The sequence below is a fragment of the Gadus morhua genome, chromosome 23 (genome assembly GCF_902167405.1).
Source record: "Gadus morhua chromosome 23, gadMor3.0, whole genome shotgun sequence".
NCBI classification, from domain to species: Eukaryota; Metazoa; Chordata; class Actinopteri; order Gadiformes; family Gadidae; genus Gadus; species Gadus morhua.
Genome location: NC_044070.1, coordinates 9585478 through 9604476, shown reverse-complemented (window position 1 = coordinate 9604476; position 18999 = coordinate 9585478). Strand labels below are relative to the sequence as shown.

Below are 18999 nucleotides of genomic sequence, written 5' to 3'. Positions count from 1 at the left end.
CTTCTCACCTCCTCCTCCCCCCTCCCCTTCCTCATCCTCCCCCCTCTCCCCCCTTCACCCCCCCCCCCCAGGATCCTGTCTGGACAGGCCATGGGAGGTCCCGGCCCCCCCCCCGGCGCCCCGCCCGGAGCCGGGGGGGGGGCCCACCACGGAGCTCACCGTCCTGCAGCTGCTACGCGAGCGCCGCGACAGCGCCAACAGCTCGGCCGCCAGCTCCGCCTACCTGAGCGGCAGCCGGCGCTCCTCGGGCATCTCGCCCTGCTTCTCCAGCCGGCGCTCCAGCCAGGCGTCCCAGAGCGAGGGGGGCGTGGCCACCGCCGCCGCCCGCCACCACCGCCGCCTGCACAACCTCAGCGCCACCGACTCCTACGACCCCATCTCCACCGACGCCTCGCGGCGCTCCAGCGAGGCCAGCCAGGGCGGCGGCGGCGGGACGGGGGGCGCGGTGTCCGGCGGCGGCGTGGGCGGCGCCATGTGGGCGGGGCTCGGCGGGGGAGGGTGCGGCGTGGGGGGAGGAGGCGGAGCGGCAGGGTCGCGGGGCATGCTGAGCCTCACCCCGGCGCAGCACTACCACCTGAAGGCCAGGTACGCGGCCGCCACCGGGGGTCCGCCGCCGACCCCGCTCCCCAACATGGAGCGCATGAGCCTGAAGACGTGCACGGAGGAGGGGGGAGGGGCCAGCCACGCCCTGCCCCCGCTGGTCAGACCGCGGCGCTGCAGCGACGGCTCCAACGGCTACGCCAACGGCTACGCCGACGCCAACGGCTACTCGGGCCACTCGGGCGGCTCCAGGAGGAGGGTGTTCTACCCCGGCGAGGGGCTGGGACAGAGCGCCAGGCGGGCCAGTGACCCGGTGCGCTCCCAGGCTCCCGACCCGGTCCTGGGCCTGCCCCAGGTGCAGCGCTTCAACAGCCTCAACGCCCTCCACCCCCTGCCGCCTCTGAGCGGGGCCCAGCACCCGGCCGCCCACGGCTTCGCCCCGCAGAACCCGGGGCCACGGCCCGAGGGCCACCTGCACCAGCGGGGGCCCCAGCACTCGCCCTGCGGCCCCAGCATCGCCGAGCACTCGGCCCTGGCCATGGAGGTGGACGGGGAGGGCGGCCTGCTGCTGGCCGACGAGGACATGCTGCCCGACGACCTGCTGCAGTACCTCAGGGCCAACGCCCAGGGGGAGCCCCACCACCACGGGGACCCGGGCCCCCAGGCGGCTCCGCTGGACGTGGATCCCATGTTCTACCCCGGGCCCCATCAGGGCCTCCAGGAGCTGCAGCAGAGGGCGTCCGAGAGAGAGAGCCCCAGCCGGCTGCCCATCCAGTGGAACGAGGTGAGCTCCGGCTCGGCCCTGAGCCCGCCCCAGAAGCAGGGGCAGCAGGCCCAGCTGTGCGGGAGGTGGCAGGGCCCCCGGAGCGGCGCTCACCCCGCCCCGCCGGCCACGCCGCCGGCCGCCTTCGGCAGGTTTGGCAACATGGTGGTACAGCAGCAGGGCTCCAGGGACTACCAGAACCCCTGCATGGTCAACCCCGCCCTGAAGCTGGAGTCCCCCTCCACCGTCAACTCCTGCATGCAGGCCGCGAGAGGAAGTGGTCGCGTCCCGGCGCAGACGTACGGCGCCCGGCCCGACTTCTCCCAGATCGCCAGCGGGCCGATCCCCCCGGGCTACGGCCAGCAGGCCCCGAGCCAGGGACCCTTCCAGCAGAACAGCCGTGCCTCATGCCAGATGGGCGGCAACCTGCTCCTGGGCCGCTCCTCCATGAACCACCTTCCGCCCAGCCAACCCCCCCACGACCCCGCGTCCCATCGGCCGGCGCCCGGCGGCGGGTACAGGAACCTGGGCCGGGCCCAGCAGTACCTCAGCCCCGAGAGGAGCACCAAGGAGCAGAGGGTCGGGACCCACTGCTCCCTGGTCCACCAGGTGTCCGGGCTGAAGCTGGAGGCCCCCGACGCCGGCTACCTGTCGCAGGGCTTCGACGAGGCCCTCTGCTTCGAGCCGGACCGCCTGAAGAGCTCCGCCTTCCCCGGAGCGCTGCAAGACCAGGGCCTGTTGGAGCCCATGTCCCCGTCGGCGGACCAAGACGGCGGCGGGGGCATCCTGTCCCCGGGGTCGGACCAGGTCACGAGCACGGTGCGCGGCGGCGGCGGCGACGACGGCGTCCCCGGCGAGATGGACGAGGTGGTGAGCCTGGACTTTGGAGCCATGCTGGAGGACGGCTACGACCAGGGCAGCCTGGTGTCGGGGGTCATCAGCCCCTCCATCTTCCAGGGTCTGTCCCGGACGTCGTCTCGGCTGACCACGCCGCGGGCCTCTGCCACCTTCCACGGCGGCGGCGGCGGCGGCCCCGCACTCACCCCCGCGGGTCACAACAACATGGCGATCGGAGACATGAGCTCGCTCCTCACCAGCCTCGCAGAGGAGAGCATGTATCTGGCCATCATGCAGTAGCTGCCTCTCTCCCTTACCCCTCGTTCTCTCCTATCGACCGTATCTCCCTGACCTCTCACTCCTCCCCATTGGTCAATTGGAAAAGGGAGGGAAAACCTCTGGTGTACATGAAGAACTTTTGAAAAAAAATTGAAAAAAGATGAGGATGAAATTGTTAACACTTAAAAGTGTTGGTTATTTCAAATGTATTGCTCTGGAAGTGGTTGTGGTTGCCAGATGTATTTTGTAAAATTAAAAAAGAAACATCCCCATTTTAAAGAATAAAAGGGATGTGTCAAATGTACATGTAAATAAAGTTATATTCCTTTATTGGAATGAAGGCTATTTTTGGAAGCCCACCCCTTTGTATAACGACATGACGGTGAGCCTCACTTTGATCTGTGCTTCGTTTTCCCCTGTACACACTGTTGATATAAATGCATGTATTCAAGGTTTAACATAAATGCCGTCTTTATAAAGTACATAGACTAGCCCATGTGCCAACTTATCTCTTAATTTTGAGCAGACAGGTACCAAGCCTTTGATTTGCATTGAATCTCCTCGAGGGAATTTAGGTTTTCGGAGAGCTGACGCTAATTTTTTACATCACCGTTTTTTTATATGTGGTATATATTTACATCTATCGTCCTTTCGTTTGTATTGTTGCTTTGACGGATCTTTGAATCGTAATGCTTCTATAGTTCTATCGGGTCTTAATGAGTGGTGTGTGTTTAACGGTATCTCAGTACATTCACGGTTCTAAAAAAATAAATCACATAAAAAATAAAAATGTCCAAGTCTTAGAAATCACCGTAACAGCAAGTATATTCTTCTCGTCAATATTGAAACGGCTTGTTTTTAGTTAGTCCGCTAAGGTACTTATCGCTGTATAAAACTCCTTTTTATATTCTGTTAGACATAACTGAATGTTGACGTTTGATTGAATTTTGGAGGTAATGTAAAATTATACTTTTTTTTTTACACATTGACTACACGGTGTCCCATTTGGTGCTTTACTTGCTAATACTGCTAGCTTTTATGTTTCTTTATATTTTCAATTTATGTTTTACTTACATTTTTGGTGGTCCATATAACAAGTATTTGCCTCTTTTGCTGGTGAATATGATGACGTTACTGAATAGGAAATATTATTTTCTCCAAAGCTCTTTAAGAAAGGCGTTTGCACCGCTGTCGCAGTGACGTTAGCAAAAAACAGTGTTAGCATTGGCTAGCAACCCGCGCACAACGTGTTAAACGTTAAACGTATTAAGCGGATTCGCTAGCATTGGGCATCAAAGGAATGAGGTACAATTTGTTTAATATGTTTTGGTACTTTTTCTCAATTCGTTTTTTTGTGTTCATTTTTTTGTTTTAGTTTTTTAAAGCAGAAATGTATTCCTTTTACAGGAGGGAAGAAAATTGAGGTGTGTGCCTTATAACTGCCTGTTTAAAAAGAGAACTAACACTGCCAATCTTCTGTTGCCAATGAATTATAGAACAAAAAAATAACAACCATTTGAAGTGTCTTGTGAGACCTGAATAAACGACATTCGGCAATTACTGACTATCAGAGAGTCATGGTTTGCGAAAAGCATTCTTTTACTTTTTTATTATAATTTTTTTTTCATGTGTATTGTCTTATTTTATAAATATATATAAATGTGTAAATACATTACTCTTTGTGTAGGTTTAGCAGGGGTTATGATGCGAAGGGTCAGGGGGCCAATAAGACGAGACTCTGCGCCCCTGCCACAAAACTCACTCCAACCTTTTATAACTGACTACAAATGTTTGTATGGTTTTAATAAAAAAATAAAAATAAAAGGAATTTATAACTTGCGTGCCCTGTTTCTTATATGTCGGCTGAATGAACAATTAGTTGTTAGTTAACTTAATATAGGTCCCGCAGGGGCGGTCTTGGTGATTTGGGCAAAAATGTATTGGGGCCCACTTTAACAAATACTACCAACAAATAATTCTCTCTTGAGATGTAGCTGCCGGTTTACTGTTTCATATATAAGGCTTCCATAGCGGCACATTTAAACTATGACAAGGATATTTTCAATAGGCATATATACATATAGGCAAATATACATATCAAGCAGAAAAAGTTAATCTACTCAATCACAGACATTATTATTATTATTATTATTATTATACATTACATAGGCAGGCCTTTCTAGCATTGGTACTCATGAATCCCTAGTCCTGTTTTCTGGGATTGTATATTTTGTTCCTAGTTTACCATATAATTAGGACAATGAATATTTGCTTTATCATGGATTAATTATCCCAGGAAATGCACGTTCTTGATCAAACTTTATGCATATTCTGAAAAATGTAATTTCTTTGTCCAATTGTCAGAGACTTTGTGATACTTTTTACTTTTCCGCTGTGTGTGAAATACGATATGAACCATTTCTAAAAACCTATCCTATTAATAATTTTTGTATTTTTTCATAATCAATCCATAGAATTTAGATTTGGTTTGCCTGAGTCCTGACGGTTTGGGAATCCCAATCTATTGAATGTCATTTTTACAATCTACTGAAAGTAATTTTTTTTAATCTACTATAAGAAATTTTTTAAGAACTGTTGACTGAACAGAAAAACTTAAACTGTTTGGCTCAACATTCAAGGCTGTTCAGACAGGAAAAAAATCACAAATTAGGCCTACCAATTGATTGCAAACAGATTTAATAATTTGATGTTTGGATTTGATGTTCAGAATTGACAGGCATTGCCTTTTCTTTATGTACACTTGGTAATGGTTTCATTTCCTGAAATTACAAAATAAGAATAATAGTACATACAATTAGAATGGATAAGATCGGATGTTTGGTTTACCATATTGTCACTTACTGTCTCATCAAAATAAAAATTAAATAGGTTTATATTTCATAAGAACCTTCAAGAAATTAATCAAGTTAGATAAATTAAACATTTTTAAAATCAAGATGTATCAAATCGGATTATCAACCCCAAATCAAACCATAAGGTGAAATATTAAAAATATATTATGACCAACCAAAATCGTCCTAAAATTCTTGTCCTAATAAACGTCAAATACCCAAACTAAAGTCGTCCTCCGTGATGTTAAAATAGTTAGTGGCGGTATTCCGTGAACAGCCGCCAATAACATCAGCAGAGAGAACCACTGCTCCCAGAACATGTTAGTCTTTCTTGCCCCCTATCGGTCATCATCAGAAATGACAGCGCTAATAAACACCGTAGCCTACTCACCTAAATAACCACTCAACAAACTTGAGACTAAATACAGCAATATGCTTTTTCAAACACGCAACTGATTTGAACGTTCAAACGGAGCCGTGAGAGTCCTGCTAGTCGTGAGATGAAAGCGAGTGGTCGTTATAATGAAGGATTATGACCATTGGGTTCTCGACGGTGTCCTCTCTGCCAGGTATTTCACTCCCGCCTTCTCCTCACGCCAGGCCTATCTGCGCTTATTTAGCCCGACAGGCCATCCGCACCCATCAACCAGACCCTGGCTGCTGTCCATGCAAACAGACACGGGCCTTGCATCATTTGGGCTTTTACTGACAGAAGACGAGGATTATTTTCTCAGAGTGTCCATTACACAAGATTTGGAAAGCTATCTGGAAGAGGCTGTGTGCCGAACTGAAGGCCATCGTCCAAACGATTTTTTTTTGCCCGCCGAGGGGAGCATTAGAAATGCTGCTGGAGGGGAGATGGATTCTGCATCTTTGATGCTCTGGAGGCTACACATCAATGGGAAATAGTAACACACACACACACACACACACACCTCTTTCACCTGTTGCGTCGAATTGAGAGATGTTTAGCAATATACACGAGTGGTTTGCAACCTATTCACTGTTAGGGAACACCAACTAACAGTTGTAGGGAATGATAATGACAATTTACATCATTATATGTTATGTTAATCTTTCACCAGTATTTGAGCGACGCTCGCAGCAACAATGAATGAGAAACAACGCAAAACGACAGGATGAGGACTTTTGGTATAGAATATGAAATATTTTATTACTAAAAGTTGTGTTACACCGAGGTGTTTCTTTAACAGCTGTTTCACAACTATTCTTTATTCAAATCACAAGATTGTTTAAACCACTTAATGGAGAATAAATCAAAACATGAAAAGGATGGCAACGATGGAATATATACAACAGTGTGTGACGTAGGGCCTGCCAGTGTGGCTTCAATAGGACGACTGCATTGAAGAGAAACCAAATGGTGAGATCAGAACACATGGACTGCGCCCAACAGTATGTTACAATTGCCCCATTTCACAAAAACCAAACCAACTTTGGTTCGAAATCATTGCATGACAACCATCGTCACCTGGTACCAATTTCCAGCCAATCAAGAAGAAACTACCGCAAGGCGAAACTTCACCAGACGAGGGCGCTGTCCCGGCGGTTTGACAGTCAAGTTTTGATTCCTTTTTTTTCTTATCTCTGAGCTATTATTAGGAACACGTGTTAAATTGGGAAATGGAGTTCTTCTGGTGATGCGTACATCCTTGTTCCTTCAATGCATCTCAAGGGGTGTGTCGTCGGTTATCGGCGTATGGGGAGAAAGGGGGCGGAGACTTCTACGGTCGGGTTGGATAGAAAGGCAGAGATCCATACACACACACACACACACACAGTATTTTACACAGGCCTGCAACACACAACACGTTGAGCACATTCAGAAACATGCATCGCAGCGAAACGGGTACAAATAATTAAAAAAAAACGTTTCCACCCTCTGCGTACTAGTGATGACAAAAACCATTGTTATGAAAATAAAATTAAACTAGGAGTGGCGGCTGCCTTGATTTTCGAAAGTCTAATGGACATATTTACAGGAATTTCTCCGATTTCCTTGAGCGTCGCCTTCAATGCCAGTTGAACAGTGAACCCATCGGGTATTGGGGCATCATGGGGTGGGGGGGGTGGTGGGGGTGGGGAACAGGAGGTGGACCAAGACTAAACCACAGAAACAAACACTTCCTGTGCCATTGTTTTCCCCCATGAGAATAAAACAAATCGAGCTTGTGTGTCTGCGCTGACCAAATTCAAAAAGAACAACCACATCCCCCACGAGATGGACCCCTCCATGAGGTCCTGTCCGTCAGTCAGCCCCCCCTGAGGGGAGCGCCTCAGATCTTCTCCTGGATGAAGGGATGCTGCAGGGCCTGGTTAATGCTGATGCGCTTGGCCGGGTCCAGCATCAGGGTGGCGTCCAGCATCTCCTTGAGCTGCATCACCTTCTTCCTCTGGTCCTCGGGCAGCCGCTGGAACCCCACCATGTCCACCAGGATGTCCTTGGTGGGGTTGATGGTGGACATCACCGTCACCTTTTCCTGATGGGGGGGGGGGTGATGGGTGGGGGGGGATTCTGGTTTGATCACCAATGTCGGCGGACTACTGGTTGGCATCTTTGAGCAAGATGCTGAAGTCACTAAGATACTGCTCTACTGTCTAAGGATTCAATACTATACAGGTACTAAGGTACTGCTTCACTGCCCAAGGATTCAATAGTATACAGACACTGAGATACTGCTCTACTGCCTAAGGATTACAGACACTAAGATACTGCTCTACTGCCTAAGGATTACAGACACTAAGATACTGCTCTACTGCCTAAGGATTACAGACACTAAGATACTGCTCTACTGCCTAAGGATTCAATAGTATACAGGTACTAAGATACTGCTCTACTGCCTAAGGATTCAATAGTATACAGACACTAAAGGCAAAAGTATACTACTCTGACTCCGTAATCTGTAATCCGACTCTGTAACCAAGGAGACCCCTCGAGCATTATATGTTGACTACAAACCATGTAAATAGTGTTGTAAATAAACTTCCAAAGCTCTTAAAATCTTATTTGGTGTTTTAACGGTCCTTAATGTACAAAGTAAACAATGTACAAAGTAAATAAGGTGCAAAGTGAAACCGGAGAAGTGATTCCAGAAATTATTTTGTTAGAGGACCAATCACAGCCAATGCCATCTCCGTTGTCAACGCATAGTTAAAAAATATTGGATGCGCACTTGGAGATGGTTTCCGACAAGCTCTCCGGCTACGGAGGGGCTCTCCGTGTCTACGTCTCTTTAGGGACTAAGATACTGCTCTGCCTCAGAGTTCGATCCAACCTGACCTTTTGTCATTTCTATATTCTACTTTTTTGTTTAGAGGCATAGTGAACTGAGGCTGCTGTTTCCTCCGCAAAATGGTATATTTGTTTTGTTAGGCAGCTTTTCCAATAATGCCACGGCACGCATTGTTAGAGCAAGGGATTTGCAAGCCAAATTTCACAACTTCCTGTTCAGACAGGAAGTTATGTGGGCCAGTGGCTGGCAGCCTTACCCGCTCTGTGACTTTGTCCACTTCGATGTAGAGGAAGTTGAGGTTCTGGTCGAAGTGCTGGTCTTTGAAGAGGCCCTTGCGGATCATCTGAGGGAGAGGAACAACAGCGTTGCATCAGCCAGACTGACGGAGGAACACAAAGACCATGATGCAACGGGAGCGGCGGCCCCGTGGAGAGCGCTGACGGAGGGGCGGGCGGGTGGAGGTGAGGTCGTACCGCTCACTTAGAAAGAGGGGTTCACAACCAGGGAGGACCATGTGCAGTACAGCTCTCTTTACAGCCATTCAGAGCACGAAAAGCACATTACAGGGTATCTGCAGGTTTCAGCAAGTCAAATTTAAGACTAAGACCATTTTGATACCACCTTGAATGAAATTTAAGACCTAAAACACGCGATGGTGTTGCAGACTATCTAGCCCATTGTCGCAGACTATCTAGCAAGCACTCAGATTAGGGCTGGGCGATATGACGATATCATACCGTGGACGATATGAAAGTGTCTACCGGGAGAGATTTGGCCATATCGTTTATACCGAGAGAGAACAATTTTTTTTCTTTTTTTTTTTTATACTGCACTGCACTGACTGAAGCAAGGCAGGTGTGAGACTCACCTGTTAACTTGAAAAAAAATCTCATTTGTATTGAAGAAACAGTTCTATTTTTACCACCAGCTATTTGCACAGCACATAACTTTATTTTATAAGTGTATAATTAGTATTTAAAATATTTGTGTGATGCTGTGATTTTTATTTTATATTACACTGCACTGAGTGACAGCCAGGCAGGTGTGAAGCACACCTTTAAAAAAAAATGTTATTTGTATTGAAAAAACAGTTCAATGTTTACAAGATGTTTGCACTATATGACACTGCAGTTAATGACAGATTGTTCGCTACTTACTCCTTTGTAAGCATGGAAATTCAAGTTCAAAATAAAAGAAAAAACTGATCAAATGTGAAGTATGGTTATTTTAAGCCATTTATTATTTTAATTTACTTCAAAAATACCATATCGTTATACATATCGTGATATAAAATTACTCATATCGTGATATACGATTTTGTCCATATCGCCCAGCCCTAACTCAGATAATCGTTTATATTTATGCAGCTAGCAAGAAAGAAGCCTCTCGACATGTCCTTCCTGAAAAGTCCCACGAGAAAAATAAAAAAATAAATAGTCCTGCCCCGACCTTGAGTTACAGTATTTATAACAAGCCTATGACATTTGTAACGAATTTAAGTCTTTTTAAGGCCTTCAATGTCGAAACATGACTTTAAGACTTTTTAAGGATGCGCGGACACCCTGACATAGAGAGAAGAAACATTTAAAAATAATATAAATAATTCTGCTTTTGTATTATGATTATTATTAAATAAGTTAACATCACATACACTTGCTCTGACTGGCCTGTTGAGTCAACGCTCAGATTAGCTTCTGAAGCTTTAGCTCCACCAGGAGAAGAAACGTTGTTAACGGGTAGCATAAGAGCAGCGTGCGGTACCTTGTTGGGCATCTTGCCCTTCAGGTCCATGGCTAGCTTGATCATGTGGTTGTTGGAGGAGCCGGGCAGCAGGATCTTCCCGGTGTAGAGTTCATACAGCGTGCAGCCCACCGACCACATGTCAATACCGTAGTCGTACGGCTTACCTATGACTGGAGTACAGAAATACACACACTATAGTAAAGGTACACATATTACTATAGTCATAAGGCTTACCTATGGCTGGAGTACAGAAATACACACACTATAGTACAGGTACACAATTTACTATAGTAATATGGCTAATCAATCACCGGAATAAAGAAATACACACATAATACACATTTTATAGGTACATAAATCATTATTTATTTAATATATAAATATATATATATATTAAACGAGAAGGACTGCCTTACCCATCTATGACAGAAGACTAAACAGACACAGTGGTCACGAAGCGAGCAGGGCGGTAACATGGAAACCAGAGGACGATAAACTCACTGATCTCGGGGGCTCGGTAGAACCTGCTGACCAGGTAGGGTGTGATGTCGTTGTCGGCCACGTGGGACGCAGACCCGAAGTCACACAGCTTCAGGATGGTCTTGGACTCATTCACCTGGGGGAGGGGAACACACACGGGACGATGTATAATGTGAGGGATTTACATGTATTGCTAATGTGACGTTACCTAGTATGATGTTATATAATGATGTACTTCTTTGATTTTATATAATGTAGTTCCAATGTGATGTAACATTACGTGTTGTACGATTTGATGTAATACAATGTAGTTCTAATGTGAGGTAACAGAATGTAGTGCTTTTGATATATAATAATGTTACGTTATATAATGTAGTGTGAGGAGCACGTTGAGGATGATAATGTTATATAACAGACTGGGCCGTACCAGGATGCTGCCTGGCTTGAGCACTACTTTGAGAATGATAATGTTATATAACAGACTGGTCCCTACCAGGATGTTGTCTGGCTTGAGCACTACGTTGACGATGATAATGTTATATAACAGACTGGCCCCTACCAGGATGTTGTCAGGCTTGATGTCCGCATGGAGGATGTTACATCTCTTGAGGAGCTTTAGGGCCAGGAAGAGCTGCTGGCTGTAGGAGCGGACCGCCTTGATGTGGAGACCCACGTCCTTACCGTACTTCTTCAGGACCTCCCGCAAGTTCATACTGCAATAGGAAACAGCGTGACAGGTACCGAGCTGATTGGACCAGTGAACCAGGTAACCACAGCCTCAAAAATAAACCAGAGACGGGGCACCCTATATAAGGCTTTGATTGGCCGATCAGAGCCTTATAGAGAGTGTGTGATCTTATTAAAATCTTTTATAAAAAGTAAAAAACAATGACACAGAAGCAAACAGCAAGTTGCACTAGGCGGTGTTCCACCAGAGGGGGTGCTGTTGCAGAGCTTTTGATAACACAGCAGGAGGAAACAGTGTTTACCTGAGGGGCTCAAAGCACAGACAGAGATGCTGCTTGTGGTAGAAGTGCCTGAAGAGCCGCAGGCAGTGGAACTTGTCATCGGGATCGGCGTCGTTCAGCTTCTTCAGGAACTCCAGCTCCTTGAGACCCGTCTTCTGCCTGTGGACCAGGAGAACCGGCCGGTGAGAACCTCACCGTGTTATCCAGTCTGACCCTAAGTCCTACCTGCTGCTCAATCTCTGTATTGACAGTTTACTACTTACTACCACACCTTACTGACGTGGAAATATTAATCTGTGCTTGAATATGTATTTTATTGGGATGCAACAATAGCATACCAATCAATTTAATTTCAGAGATTGTGTCTACGATTTGCAACACCAAAATATCAAATACGACTCACACATACTTAACTGCTGCGTATTTGGTATTAAAGAGTTGAATGGAAAGGGATTTCAAACCGTGTCGGGAACTCTAAATAGTTATGTTCTAAATTGTGTATCACAATATTGTAAAGTTCTTCAATTATGTAGTTCTAAATTATGAAAGACATAATTATAAAGTACAAAATACTATATACTAAATGAATTATAAGCTGAATTTACATGAGCTCGTTGTTGCGGATGATCTTGACTGCCACCTCCTGGCCGGCGCGAGCAGTGTCTCTGGCCCGGATCACGTTACTGAACACGCCCTGGCCCGTGTAGCCGTACACGTCGTAGCGCTTGTCCAGCGTCTCCCCGATGTTCACACCTAAACGCCCACACAGCAGACACACGCATGCAGAGTGTAGAGTAAGGATTAGGTGGGCATTCATAAGGTTAGGGTCTCCAACATGCACGGAGGCAGAGTACTAGTGAGCCGTGGGCCGTGTGAACCGGGTGCCCTCTGACGTACGGTAGTAGCCCTCCGCGTCCGTCCAATTGTCTCGAAGGTTGGGGTTCTCCTTGAAGTCCTTCCCCACGCCCGCCGCACGCATCCTGGCGTTCTGCACACACACACACAGACACACACACAGCGACAACAGTTAACACACGTACTGCAGAAAACGCCATCTTTCAGCTCGACGTTACCAATGCATCCGATTTATGTGTGTTTACACAGGAGAATGGCGTGCGCGTGTGGAACTCACGTCAAAGTCGGCGGCGAACATGTCGTCCGACTCGGTGAACATATCAGGGGCCGAGGGCTTCTTGGGGTTGGCCCCTGTGGGAGACACACACACAGCGCCGGGAGGGGACGACAGGGGAGGTCAGTCTGTGCAGTACGTACCCGGGGTTGTAAAGCACAGATGCATAAGAGAACATGGTGTGGGGGTTCACATACGCGTGAGAGACCACTACATGCTGGCAGTGGTGGGGGGGCAGAGAGAGCCCCAGACCTGGACTACAAGCCAGCAACTGAATGAACACACCGACAACAGAGAGGAACAAGAGTCACATGGCCGCTCCCCCGCTCCGCCAATCAGAGAAGAGCAGCGGTACAGTAGCCTGTGAGAGATGCGTGTTTGAGTGGGAGAGATCGCTATGCATTTATCCCACGTTAACACCATGTTCCCCTTTTCATATCAACAGGGGTTACTCGTCAATTATCAAGCGATTGATAATGGATGAAGCAACCATTGGAACAAGTCTACCCAGATCTAAACGTTCAGTAACGTTTGACTCAATCAATAGCATATACAGGTTATTCTGACATCTGATCAAAACTAGACATGCTCCAAGTACAAAAATACATAGATGTTAAACTGCTTAGCCTAATTTCTGCAAATCTGCTCACATTGACTACCAAATACAATGCCTTGCCCAATTGCAGGAAGAAATGTCTGGGGATTGAACCCAGCATTTCAACAGCACATCACACTAGATTAATCCGCCACCCTACCCCATATCTGTGTACAGACAGACGCACCACGACACAACGGGAAACTCAACGACCGGGCGTCTCCACCAGGGGGCGGAAACACTCCTCGATTAAGCGCAACCCACGCATGCAATTAATCACCGTGGCAACGCCGGGCGGCGGTGCTCATTACCGTCTTTCTCCTGGGCGATGAGGTTGTGCTTGGCCTTGATGCTCGCCTCGAACGTGTTGAGGTTCTCGCGCTCGTACTCCTTGACGTCGGCCGCCACACGCTCCAGGACGTCGTCGGGGGAGGGCGAGCGGCTACGCGCGCTGCTCTGGGGGCTGCTGGGCTCCGACGCCATGGTGCCCTCGTCGGTCCCCAGCTTGTATTTCTGGAGCCCAGACCACAGTCACGCATACAATATATACATTCATGGGCCATGATGACTGACGTGTATTCTGCTCCATGTTGTGGGAAGCAGCAGACATTGAGAGAGGCAGTAGCTATTCCAGGTGTTGGTGGGCAATGGTAAATAATAACAGACCTGGACGATGGCCAGCCGCTGCTGGCGTCTCTGTTCAATGAGAGCCTCTTCGTCCACCTCCTCACCGTCAAAGTCCTCTAGGCTGCACCGACACACACACAAGACACACACACACACACATTAGCACTCAGTCTTCACACTAAAACAGAAGACGAATACTGTTTCAATACAATGTTCATTCAACACCTGGGGTGCGTTCCAATAGCAATTTCATTTAAATATCCAGATGTTTTCCTCGGGCCCACTTTGCCAAGGCGTAGGAAGCTAGAGAAGGGCTCGGCTGGCTCGTTTCTTTCTGCTCCCGGATCTCCAACCTCCACTGGCTGCTACTGTGGTCTCCACTAGGGCGGGGGTCACCAAACCTCTCAACACCGACCCCCCACAAAATCGCTGTTGCATATTGCCTTGATTGACGGATGCCTCACCTCAGTGGTAATCACTTCAGGGGTCCCCGCACACTTTGGGACCCCCTGCACTGGGGTGAACCACCCAGGAAACAACTTTGGGGACGCGTCCAAGATCAACCGTTTCTTCCTTGTTTATTCCACACCACGCGGCCTCGGTGCATTCTGGGTACTCACACTTCTTCTCCGGAGGACTCCTGGTCCACCTTCATGCCTTCGGACAGGCTGCCCTTGAACTTGTCCTCGTCGCGGCTCCTCCTCCTCCTCCCCCGCTCCCTGGAGAAGGAGCGGCGGTACTGCCGCGGCCGGCCGTAGCGGTCCCGCTCATCCGACCTACGGGACCAGGTGAGGGACACAGTTATTCACCATACGCGTCTGGTGGCCATCTTGGATCTAAACTATGCTGGGACGGGGTCCTATTAAGCCCTTTTCCCACCAGACAAAAACACCCACTAACATGGGGTCTGGGCGATTTGCCCTGATAATAAAAAAATGACGCTTCACAAACTGCAAGAAACCAAGAATGCAAATTAATCAAATAAACTGGAGAAAAAAAACAGCCCTAGTCTTGAGTTGGATAGGTTACCATCTACATTACTTCCTGGGGCCAGTGACTCTGCAGTAGTCACCGGCTCCAGCTCCAATCGGCCGTGACAGAAACATGAAACCCCCGGTTACCACGCAAATTTTCTGCATATGCGAAAAACCTGCATGCACGCACTCATTTTGGGTTGATAAACAACCTCTAGGGCAAAGAGTTTATCTTCGAATACGATATGCCGAGTCGTGAACTAAGGTCATATAATTGGCAATGGTGTTGCTCATATAGAAAACAGCAAAAGCCATATTGAAAAAGCAGCGCACACCTTGAGAACCCAGCGGGTCCAACCTAATGAGGTGTCTTTGTGCGCCCCAGGGGGCCTGGGGGTGTGAGCCTGTTTTGCTCTCACCTGTGTCTCAGAGGAGACCTGCTCCGCCTGCGGGGAGAGAGGCGTCGCCGTGGTAGCGGGGAGCGGCTGGGGCGGCGTCGCGCAGCCAACCGGGGGCTGAGCTCCCGGGACCGGGCCCTGCCCGGAGGCCCGTCAGGACGCAGACGCTTCCTGGAGGAGGGGACAGAGAGCTGTTAGACACACACACGAACCTCAACGCTTAATGGCCAGGTAACAACCCTTGACACACAACCCATCACCAGCCTGAAATAGAGATGATAAACCGCTTGAGTGAATGAATGGTTAAAGGGGACAAATGTCACCTTTAAAAAGGTGACAAAAAAAAGGTGACTTATAACACGCACACCACTAGGTGTGCGTGTTATTAGCCGTTACAAGCACTTGTGATGTCATTAGAGGCAGATTTTCATAACGGCTTGTTATGAAAATCTGTGTGTGAAAACCTGGTGGTATTACATGTCTCCTTTAATGGACGAATGATATGACTCAATAAATGAATGGCTGAATGAATGAATGACAGATGCCTTGATGAATAAATTACTGAATGAATGGTTGCCGAGCGCTCCTACCTCAGCGGGGACTCGGGGCGCTCGGCTGCGTCTCTCCTCCGGGGGTCCGGCGAGCGGGTGCGGCCCCCCCTGGGCGGAGAGCGCGGCCTGGAGCCGCTGCGGACTGCGGCCCGCTCCGGGGCGCTGGCGGGGGCTGGCTGGGGGGCCTTGAGGCGGGGGGAGGAGCTGCGGCGGCGCGGGGAGGCGGCGAGCGCCCGGCGGTGGGGAGAGCGGTTCTCCTTCCCCGAAGAGGCGTCCTTGGAGGGGGACTTGGTGGGCCTCTTGTCCCGGTCCGCGTCCGAGCGACCGGGCCGCTCGCGATCTCCCGGACGGGACGGGCGATCCTGCGGGGGTCTGATGTCGGCCTGGGGGGGCGTGGGGCGCTTGTCGGCGCGGCCGGCCCTCTGCTCCGCCCTGCGGCCCCCAGGGGACGGGGACTTCCTGGTCCTCTCCTTGGAGCGCTCCGAGCTCTCTGGCCCCCTGCGCTCCTTGGAGCGGCTCCGCCCCCCGCGGCCCTTCTCCTTCCCGCTGGCCTCCTTGCTGCTCTTGGCCGCCTTCTCCGCCTTCGGCTCCTTGGCCGCCTTCTCCTTTTCCCTCGAGCGGCTGCGGCTGTGGCGCTTGGAGGCAGACTTCCCGGCCTCCGTCGATTCCCGCCGAGACTTCCCGCTCCTCCCGGCCCGCGGCGACCCTGGGGGTTTACCGGCACGCTGACCGTTCCTGACCCGGCCCTCGCCGTCCCCTCCGCCGCCGCCGGCGGCACCACCGGCACCACCGGCAGCGCCAGCCCCGGCCCCCTCCTCCGAGCCCGAGTTGTAGCCCTGCAGTATGAGGCCCATGCCCGACTGAACCTTGCCCTCCATCAGCTGGCTGTCCAGCTCCGCCTTGATCATGGCGCGCTGCTTCTCCAGGTCCTCCAGCAGGGCACGGTCGTCCAGGCTGGGGTTCCCCGATGACGGGGACGACTCAGTCTTTTTGTGTCCTGAGGCGCCGAACAGGGCGGCGGCGGTGGCGGCGGCGGGCGAGGAGCCGTCCTTGCGCTTGTGTTTGCGGTGCTTGTGTCGGTGTTTGCGCTTCCGCTCCTTGTCCTCGTCGGAGGCGTGCTTGTGCTTTTTGTGCTTGCTGCGGTGCTTGTGTTTCTTCCTCTTGTGTTTGCCACCACTACCGCCGCCACTGCCTACGCCACTGCCAACGCCACTCGGCTGTTTGGTCTCCCCTTCCTCAGCCTTCTCTCCGTTAGTCTCCGCCTCCTAGCATCACAACACAGGATGAGTACCAGAGCACACAACTGTCACATGTCCATAGTGTATTAGTATCGTATAGTATGTCCCGTTGTCCGTCACAAAGTTTTATTTATTTGAATTATTATAGTTGTACTTTTAAAAGAATAAATAATAATACATTTGTTGCATTTATGTAATGCTTTTCAAGGGCCTTAAATTGTTTCACATAGTGAGTACACATTTGTGTGGGAGGTATCACACCTCAACGATTAGCACTATAAAAATAACCACATCATATTCGTTATCTACTTTGGGACACAGAACATTGACCAACAAATATTAGTTTAAACGATTTACCCAAATCTTGGTCAAGTTGATGGATTCAAATAAAATCTATGTATATTGTTTGTTTACACCTATGAATAAATCCCAGTGGAATTTATTATGGACGAAAGACGATCGAAAGACAATCCATCCCATTGTGATGGTGCAAGATCAGACCAAGCAGTCCGTACCTCTTCCTCCTCCTCTTCCTCAGACAAATCTCCGCTGTCTTCATTTCCACTTCGCTCGTGGCTTTCCAGGTCCTGCTTTCTGTAAATGAGAACACACAACATTCCACTTACTATCTCTGTATACATATCAGCCGACCACCTATAACAGTCTGACTGATGTTCACAACAATACATTTCACTTGAATTGATGCTTGCGACATGATATTGTCGTTTCACTGTATTCTTTAGCACAACATCTTATGTTATCTGGTGACTGTTCCGTTTCATGTATACAACGCAACTTATACATAGTCTTATTTAACTTTTCGTATGGGTGACTAGTTTGATGCTAGGCCGGTGTTTAAAGATTATAGACTGGAACTGTGCGTCAGTATCGCGACAACACATGTGAACTTGGATCACAAATGTAAGTAACACGCTTATGCAGTAAATACTTTCAGTATTGACATGATTGTGATTATGATCCCACTTTATATTGACATCCTTTCCCCCCGCTCTCCTCAGCTTATCCGCCTTGACGGTTTAATAGACAACGTTAGCCAATATATGCTAACATAGAGCTAGCAGACTTCACCGAGTTCTAACCTTTAGGCTAATTAGGTTCCCGCTGTGGGGTCCTGACGTCATTTATAACGGCGTGCCCGGTCTACTGCTACACGGCTAGTCACGCGCATTCATAAATAAAATAATGCTACACTGGAGGATGCATCACTACTATGGGCTAACTACTTTGTGTGGCTAAAAACGTTAGCTTAGCCAACCTTAGCCCAGCGCTAGCTAGCCCTCGCAACAACACTATATATCGTGCTAAATGCTCAGCAGTCGCGATGCTACTCAACAGAATCGTCCTCGAACTCAATGCGAATGCAACACGCATCACTAGTCATAATAAAAGTGTATGTTAGATTTAAAAACGCCTTACACGTGTTCGTTGCCGTTATTCATACTTCTGGACGCGATGTCCATCTCAACGTCGGCCATTTTGCTCAATCCAAGGCCAGTCGTCTTCTTCCGGTGTTTACAGGAAGAGGTCACCATGACAACACGCACAGAGTCCGCTCTCTACAGCGCTGGCGGCGGTGCGCAGTAGTGTAACTTGCGGAGGTTCCACTAGTAGACACAAGGAGGCGCCTCGGATCCTCCTGTTTGCTCCTCTAATGACATTGTCTGTAATATTCATGCGAATTCGTACGGGAAGTGTATTAATTATTATTGCCACAATGAGTAAAGGTTTAATCCCATTTGAGGAGTTTTAG

At 49.1% G+C, this 18999-nt stretch overlaps 2 protein-coding genes across 3 annotated transcripts in view; one reads left to right on the top strand and one right to left on the bottom strand.

Moving 5' to 3' along the window:
• Positions 1-4258, top strand: part of gli3 (GLI family zinc finger 3) — a gene marked incomplete at its 5' end in the record, with an annotated part of 32363 nt that extends 28105 nt beyond the window's left edge. Inside the window, one exon of the mRNA XM_030349701.1 lies at positions 72-4258. Coding sequence (XP_030205561.1) covers positions 72-2440 — 2369 coding nt within the window. The remainder of the gene's footprint in view (positions 1-71) is intronic.
• Positions 4259-6415: 2157 nt separating this feature from the next.
• Positions 6416-18783, bottom strand: prpf4bb (pre-mRNA processing factor 4Bb). Of its 2 annotated transcripts, none has more exons than XM_030349131.1 (16): positions 18666-18783; positions 17744-17822; positions 16030-17255; positions 15461-15610; positions 14688-14843; positions 14107-14188; positions 13752-13953; positions 12849-12922; positions 12614-12704; positions 12322-12469; positions 11738-11875; positions 11242-11461; positions 10770-10884; positions 10287-10438; positions 8782-8868; positions 6416-7772 (listed from the first exon to the last, which is right to left on the bottom strand). In XM_030349131.1, exons 1-16 carry the CDS (start codon positions 18779-18781, stop codon positions 7569-7571), a joined length of 3240 nt encoding a protein of 1079 aa, XP_030204991.1. In that variant the 5' UTR covers positions 18782-18783; the 3' UTR covers positions 6416-7568. The 2 variants fall into 2 exon arrangements, with proteins under 2 accessions (XP_030204991.1, XP_030204992.1); XM_030349132.1 differs by having other exon boundaries at positions 11308-11461.
• Positions 18784-18999: the final 216 nt, after the last annotated feature.